Raw genomic sequence first — 8,250 nt, 5'->3', positions numbered from 1 at the left:
TAACTACGAAATAAAGGTATCCATTAGAGGAATTGAAACACTAACGTATCTATGAAGTAAATACTAAAGAAACACCTAGTCTGCCTGTGGGAGACTGAATTATGTACCCCAACAAAGACATTGTTAATCTTAATATGAGTTATTGTGGGTTTAAACTCATTTGTAAATAGGACCCTTTGAAGTTGTATCATAAGTTAAGGTGTGGAGTCATTTGCGAATAGAATCTTCTGGTAGCCTAATTAGTTGTGACCAAACTGAATGGAGGGCTGGCCTTAATCTGTGTGACTAGAGGCCTTTTTAAGAGAGGAAATCCAGATGCAGTTAAAGGAGCCAGTGTCAGGGGCAACTGGAAGAGGAGACACGAAGAGAGAGAGAGATCACTATGTGATGGGAGGCAGAGATGCCAGCCAAGGAATCCCAAGGACTATAGCAAGCTAGCAAGCACCAGAATGCTGTAGACTTTGGGGAGGAAGCATGGCCTGGCCAACACCTTGATTTTTTTTTTATTTCTGGCATCTGAAATCATGAGCCAATAAATTATCGTTTAAGGCAACACATTGTTTGATATTTGTCACAGCATCCTGGCAAACTAAGACATTGCTTTTCTCCTTTGCTGTTGTCAATCACCGCAACCTAAGTGTGATGAGTTTAAGAGAAAGGTGGTATGTTCTAATGGTTTGTCTCATCATTTCTAAAGATGGAATGTACTTCTCTCTTTTATCATACAGGATCTGAGTAATCAGAGGAAAGCAATGTTAAAAAGAGAGGGTGGTTAAACAGTTGGGTAAAAGAGCAGAATGGAGGGCAGAAGGAAGAGACAGAAAGCTTGCATGGTCTGGGTTTGAAGAGAGTTGAGAATGTTGATTGTTAGATGGTCTCTGATTTCTTCTCCAGATTCACTCTACACCCTTTCCACCCTGATTTGTGACCCCAGGAGGCTGACCTTTATGCGCTTGGTCAACTAATCTCCATTCCATAGGGAAATCTATCAAAAGGAGATTAGAGGGCAGGAGGAAAGTGAGGTCAGGATATTTATTTCCTTTAGTCTCCCACTCACAAGATTTACAGTTGCAGTGGCTGCATATTCTACCTAAGGCTCCAGCTCCTATTGTGTGGCCTCCTAATATAAGTAGAGGACAGGACATGCTGGCTTCCAGGAACCAATACTACTCCTCGCCCTTTCAAGCCAGGTGGTGGTAATAATAGTTTCTCACAGCGGCTTGCCTCAGGGTACTTCTCTTGGTTTCCCTTCATTCTTTATAGACTTCAGTAACTGGTACCTTCATGAAACTCTCTTTAATCACCCCTTTCAAGCATGCCATCTATTTTTGGCCCCAGGATTCTGAGTGATACATTGGTAGTGAGAAATTAGAGAAACTTGGGCATTTGTAGGGGATGGGGTAAACTGATGGTGAAAGTGATGGGAAGAGATTTTTAAGGCTTTTACAGCCTTCTGTGAATGTACTACCCCTTCTTCGTTTATGTGACTAATAAATTCTTACATTGCTTGTCATTTTGTTTGGGTGGGTGTTTCTTTGCATACATATCCAAGATAGGGCAAGACCTTGCGATGTCTTGGATTTATGTGATCAGATAAGAGTATCCATGAGGAAATGCTTATATTAAGACATTTCTCTCACAGAAACAAGAGCAACCCAATCCAGTGTACCTGCTAAGTTTCTGTAGAAATTCAGTGACCAACCATGGTGTGGAACTGGTTTCTAATGTCAGGTCAAGACACTAAGACAGTTTTTTGCTTATCAGTATCTCTCCTTTTATTCTGGCACAGAGATTAGGGAAAGTGCAATAATTCCCTTAGAAACCAATGACTCAGTTCAGGTCATGACTTTATATCAAACAAATGACTCCTGTTTGCCCATCACTGTACCAGTCTATATAGCTGAGAATTCAGATCTCAAAGTTTTCTCTGTTACCAGAATCTGTGACTTTATGGCAACAAATAGGACAAGTAGAGTTCTCAGACAGCCAGTGATCAATGCAGTGAACGTGATATTCATGGGAACAAGGTAGTACACGGATCTTATTGCCTTCTGTGTATTCTGTGATGCAAATGATACAGGCTTTTAATACATCATTTGCTTCACAGCTTCTTACTGCCAAGTTGTTGACCTGTTCTTTGCTGAGGCCTGTAGGTGGGTCATTCTCATCTTCATTTAAAAGGAAATACTGAACCAGATTAAAGGGCCAAGAGTCACTGTTATCGGATGTTACTGGGGCCACATGTTGATCTTCTTGGCTGTCCGCTGATGATGCGCCTGATGATGAACTTCTTTCATTACTACCTTCAAACATTTCTGATCTTGTTCCTGAACTTTCACAGCTGGAACCAGAACTGGAGCTGGAGCTGGAGCTGGAAATAAGACTACTACTTGAACTAGAACTGTAACTAGAGCTTGAACTGGAATTTAAAAGGGAACCTGAACTGGAATCAAATCTAGGATTTGAATTGGAATGAGAATGGCTACTAATATCAGAACCATCTCTTCCATTCTGTAACTCTGATCTTTCTATATTTTCACTTGTGGCTAAGCCATGAGGCTCTAAATCACTATCACTGTGCATAAAGTAGTGGGAATCATCAAATTCTGTCATCATGTGCCTTAATGTGCTGTGAGTTGCAACAGATGTAGTATTACATAAACCAGTATTTAAACATCTATGAATGGGCATTCTGGTGGTACTGACATAAGATCTTGCATCTGCCAGTTCAGGATGTGACAATATATGCCTAAAACTTCTTTGTTCACTTTCATGAGTGATTGCATTGTATGGTGTTGGAGACATTAAGTGAGCTCTACTAGTTATGGAGTCTCTCTGCCAGTATTCTCCAGGATGAACTCGTTCTACTTCAGGATCAAAAAGTATGGTTGACTTTCTCTGTTCAGATTCATCACTGCTGGTTGTTTCTGGAGAACTTGCCCCTTGAGAGACAGTCCTTGTTCCAGAAGTTGCCAAAAGACTCCACATTGGCAACTCAGGCCCAGTTATCTGCTGTCTCAGTGACTCGTGGTGCCAGGTTCTAGAAAACCTCTCAGTCTCATTTATCAGAGGATGCTCAAAAGCATGAGGTGTGATACTATGATGAGGTCTTGGTGAAACATCACTCATTAGATTCAGAGGTGAACTACTTTCAACACTCAATCTAGTTCTCCAATGGTTTGGGCTCCTAATTCTTGCTCTTTTCTGACCTCTGGTAGGTGGGACTTCTGTAAATGCTTCAGTTGTACTTCGTTCTGATGTTGATTGCCTTGCATATGTTAATTCAGATGGTGGATTTTCTACTTGCCTTTGGCTGTTTTCCATATATTCACCCCTGGAATGTCTTGCAGATGATGCATACTCATTTTCTGGATTCAAGTTCCCATGATTAAGGTTAGAATTCATCTCTAAATTGAATTTGAAATCACCATTGTTTGGATTAGTCGGGCTCATTGCTCTCCAAGTTTGGTTTTCGCTTTGCCTACTTCCTGTCATATCTTCGTTTTCTTCAAAAGACATAAGCCATTCTATCAGAGAGTCATCACTAGACACATCATCTGAAGAGTCTCCTCTATCTATTAACAAAAGAAAGGGAGGGGGAAACTATCAAGGACAATCATGAATCATGCTCTGAAACTTTCTTTCAAAAACAAGCAAAAAACAAGAACTTACAGATTCAGATGCTTTAAACATATTTTACATGTATAGAACTAATGATTTTGTAAACACTGCCTGGACTTACAAGGAAAGGCAGGAAAGTTTCTATTCCATCTGAAAAGACTGAGCTAATCCTGGAGAAATTAGAGAATTGTGCATTTGTTTGTGGGTGTTTTGAAAGAGAATCTGGAATAAATATAGTTTCAGTATTTCATTATATGCTGAGATTAGCATACCACTGTCAGGAGAGAAGGTCAAAAGACAACTTTTTTTCAGCCCATGGTCAAAACAGTATGCAATCAAATGAGGTAGACAACAGTTAAGGGACAGTGCTAGTATTTTAGTTTGTTATATTTTTGTGAAATTCTCAATCTAAACTATTATTTCTTCTAGGCTCTTGACTGAAGTGCCTTTGATAAGGCATAAGGCTGTTTTAAAATGTAAGACTGTTGTATCCATTGCCAAAATATAAACAAGGTAGGCTTGAAAGTATTTGAGGAAGATGGTGGAGTAGGGAACTTCAGGGCTCACTTTTCCAAAAAACAGCTAATGGACAGGCAGGAACTGTCGGAAACAATTGTTTTGGGGCTCTGGAAGTCAGGGGAGCACTATATAGCATCTAGGGAAGAGCAAGATGAAGAGGGTGAGAAACTGTAGTAAAGAACTGTGAGTAGCTCATTCCATAGAGGCTGCTGGCACCTATCAACCACTCTCGAGATGGGTCACTTTGGGGTCTGGGCCCTGGCTGGTTGCATAAGATGGAGAGGGGACATGGAATTCCTCTTCCACAAGAATGGAGGGGGGGGCAGGGCCAAACACTGATCATTCCTCTTGATTAGCGAATTCAGATCACTGGGTCCCAACTCTAAGCTGCTGTTTCAGCCCATTCCAGACAGGGACCACTGCAGCCATTGCTTCAACCCCACACCTGACAGGGGCAGAGCTGGTGGAGGTTTAAAGACACAGTACCTCCTTAGGCTGCAGAGAAATTTGTTAAAAGGTGCCATTGGCTAGGAAGGCCAAGAAAGCACAGCTTCAGGATGCTGTCTAAAGGCATTTTGGCATCTTACCTGATTTTCTACCCAGGGTTCTTCGGAGCCATTCTGTGCCCCATTTGAGGGTGCCTGGCCCTGTTTTGGCTGGGAATTACTCTCCGGGAAAGTCCTCTCCAGGGTGACCATCCCTCCAGAATTTGCCCTCCAAGCAAAAGCAGCTAGAGGCAATGAAAGAAGTGTTTTATTAAAAAAAAGCCTACAGAGGCAAAATAAAGATAAACAGAAGAGATCAAGATTCCTGGAGAAGGAAAAGAGGAATTGAAGCTTTCTCCAAGGGGTGAAACAATTACACAAATAGTGCAATATTAAAAATTATGCCACATATCCAGGCAAGAATCAGATGAGGGAGAGCTGAAAAAAATGTGATCCGTTAAACATGGGCAATTCTAAAGGTCTAGAATAAGTTGACCCAAGTGTCAAAGAAGAGATGTAACACAAAGCCAATCAGCAATAAAAACCCTAGGCAAGAGAGAAACATTGACCTTCAGAGTAAACCCATTGAAAAAATCAGATGCCTAGTCATCAGCAAAAAATTATAAGCCATACTAAGAAACAGGAAGATATGACCCAGTCAAGGGAACAAATTAAAACTTCAGAGAAGACACAGAATTTGAAACAACTAATCAAAGATGTTCAAAGAAATCTCCTAAATCAATTCAAGAAGATGAAGGAAAATATGGCTAAAGAGATAAAGGATATTAAGAAGACACTGTGTGAGCATAAAGAAGAATTTGAACCCATGAAAAGAAACATAAATTATGACAATGAAAGACACAATAGAAGAGATTAAAAACAGACTAGAGGCATATAATAACAGATTTGAACAGACAGAAGAAAGATCAGTGAACTAAAAGATAGGACAATTGAAATCTTACAGACAGATAAACAGATAGAGAAAAGAATGGAAAAAAAATGAGCAGGGTCTCAAGGACCCAAATGATAGCACAAACAGCACAAACATATGAGTCTCTTATGAATGACATAAAATACATGTCCAAGAAGCACAACATACTCCAAACAGAATAAATTCTATTAGACCTACTCTGAGACACATACGAATCAGAATGCCAAGTGCCAAAAATAAAGAGAGAATCCTGATAGCAGCAGGAGAAAAGCGATTTGTCACCTTGAAGGGAAACACAATAAGGCTAAGTGCTGATTTCTCTTCAGAAACCATGGAGGTGAGAAGGCAGTGATATGGTATATTTAAGATACCCGCCAAGAATGATTTATACCACAAAACTGTCCTTCAGAAATGATGGCGAGTTTAAAATATTCACAGATAAACAGAAACTGAGAAAGTTCATCAACAAGAGGCGTGCCCCACAAGAAATACTGAAGTCAGTTCTGCAGGCTGAGAGGGAAAAAGCAGGAGAGAGGCTTGGGGTAGTGTGTGTTTGGAAATGAAGATTATCGGTAAGTGTAACTAAAAAGGTAAAGAGAGAGACAAAAATAAGATATGACATATAAATGTTTGGGAAGGGATAGTGGTGATTGTCGCACATTATTGTAAGTGTAATCAACAGCACTAAACTGTATAAATGTATGTGGTTGGAAGGGGAAGTTTTGGGTTGCATATGTTACTAGAAGGAAAGTTAGAAGATAAAACACGGGACTATATAACACAGTGAACCCTGTTATGGGTGAAAACTATGGTTAATAATACAAGTACAAGAATGTCCTTTTATGAATTATAACAAATGTATGTCACTATTATAAGGGGTCAATAATAGGGTGTTATATGGAAAAATATACACAATGTAAGCTACGGACTATAGTTAACAGTAATATTTTAACATATTTTCATCAATTGTTACAATGGTACCCCGCCCCCAATCCAAGTCTCAACAATAGGGAAGTATATAGGAACATTGTATTTTTTTACATGACTTCTATGTAAACCTACAACTTCTCTAATAAAAAAATAATTAAGAAACCATTATGCTAAGTGAAAGAAACCAGACACAAAGTACTACATATTGTATGATTCCATTTATATAACATATAAATATATGTAAATCTATAGAGACAGAATTAGATTCATGGTTATGTAGGGCTGGGGAAGGACAGAGGAATTTAGAGATGACTGCTAAGGAGTATGGGGTTTTATTTTTGGAGTAATATTGACTGTGGCGATGAATCACAACTTGGTGATTACACTTAAAGCCATTGATTGTATACTTTGAATGGATTGTATGTGAATATATTCAATAAAACTGCTTTTTAAAAGTATTTGATAACTTCTTAATGTTACTAAGATTTTGAATTGACATGAAATTGAAGGTCAGATCAAAGGAACTAAATAATGATACATAAAAGGGCATGTTCAAGAACCAAACCATTATTGTACCCTGATAAATACTAAAATTGTTCCCTACTTCACACTGGGAAGGAATCAACAGATTTGAAGTTAGAGCATGGCTTCTGAACCTAGGCTCTACTGACATTTTGGGCTGGATCATTCTCTTTTGCATTCTTGTGTATCATAGGATGTTCAGCAACATCCCTGGACTTTGTCCATTATATGCCAGTAGCCACCTTCTTTCTCCCACACAAATTGTGAGAACTAAACTGTGTCTAGATATTGCCATATGTCTTCAGGTTAGGGTGTAGGTGTGGGTTGACAAAATTGCCCCTAGTTGAGAGCCATTTGGTTAAAGCTTACAATATTACTTTTTGCTGATGTGGAAATCACATATGTATAAGGAAGAAATAATTCCCAAAGTAGGAAAAAAATATGAACATTTTGACATTCTCACCAAAGATCAACTAAGTGCCTTTTGTCTTTTTCTGAGCAGTTACTTAGCACCAAATTAATTTGTGCCATTTTCTTCTAACTTTTGGCTGATGTTACTATTATGAAGTTCCTTATCCACACTTTCTGTTTCCCCCTAAAAGCACAATACTCCACTATTTTTACCTGAATTTTGTGGTGGCATGTCCTCTTTAACTTGTAGTCTTCTCAGCAACTCTTCTTCAGTACTTTCACCCAGGGTGCCAAACAATTCGTTATCTCTCATAAGCCTGTAATCTTCTTCACTTAGGTTATTTACAAATCTATAGAAAGCTTCTTGCCAAGCCAGTTTGTCCATCTGACTTCTGGGCTGGGCTGTAGACCCACTTCCTTTATTATTGGAATCTGAGTTTTCCATCTTGATGAACAAGTGGAAAGTTATCTAAGACATAGCATCAGGATCCGAATTAGTTGGTTCCTCCATCTCCACAGAGACTCCTTGGGTTCTCCCCTACTGCTTTCTCCACCCTCTGGTGAGTCTCTGGTTGAGGCCAGCCTTTACTTCAGCATTTGCTAGGGGCCGTTGCCTAGGCAGCCATTATTTTCTCATTGTTACCCATCAGAGACCAGATTCAGGTTGGGTTTCATTCCATTCAAAATCCTCAAATACTGCCCAGCATATATTGTGTACCAAGCACTGTTCTCCACTTCCTCCCACCTCTAGGAGCCTATTCTCAGGCTTTCCAGAGGCTTTTTCAAGCTCTGGTATGTTCCAGTTATTTCTAAGTTAAATTAAAGAACACC

The 8,250-nt window shown here is 39.4% G+C and overlaps 1 protein-coding gene across 1 annotated transcript; it reads right to left on the bottom strand.

Moving 5' to 3' along the window:
• Positions 1-1,908: 1,908 nt before the first annotated feature.
• On the bottom strand, positions 1,909-7,864 carry LOC119522072 (E3 ubiquitin-protein ligase RLIM-like). Its single transcript, XM_037820775.1, has 3 exons — positions 7,624-7,864; positions 2,502-3,575; positions 1,909-2,408 (listed from the first exon to the last, which is right to left on the bottom strand). Exons 1-3 carry the CDS (start codon positions 7,862-7,864, stop codon positions 1,909-1,911), a joined length of 1,815 nt encoding a protein of 604 aa, XP_037676703.1.
• Between the last annotated feature and the right edge of the window lie 386 nt (positions 7,865-8,250).

The sequence above is a fragment of the Choloepus didactylus genome, chromosome X (assembly GCF_015220235.1).
Source record: "Choloepus didactylus isolate mChoDid1 chromosome X, mChoDid1.pri, whole genome shotgun sequence".
In the NCBI taxonomy this organism is placed as follows: domain Eukaryota; kingdom Metazoa; phylum Chordata; class Mammalia; order Pilosa; family Megalonychidae; genus Choloepus; species Choloepus didactylus.
This window is presented reverse-complemented; position numbering and strand designations above follow the sequence as displayed.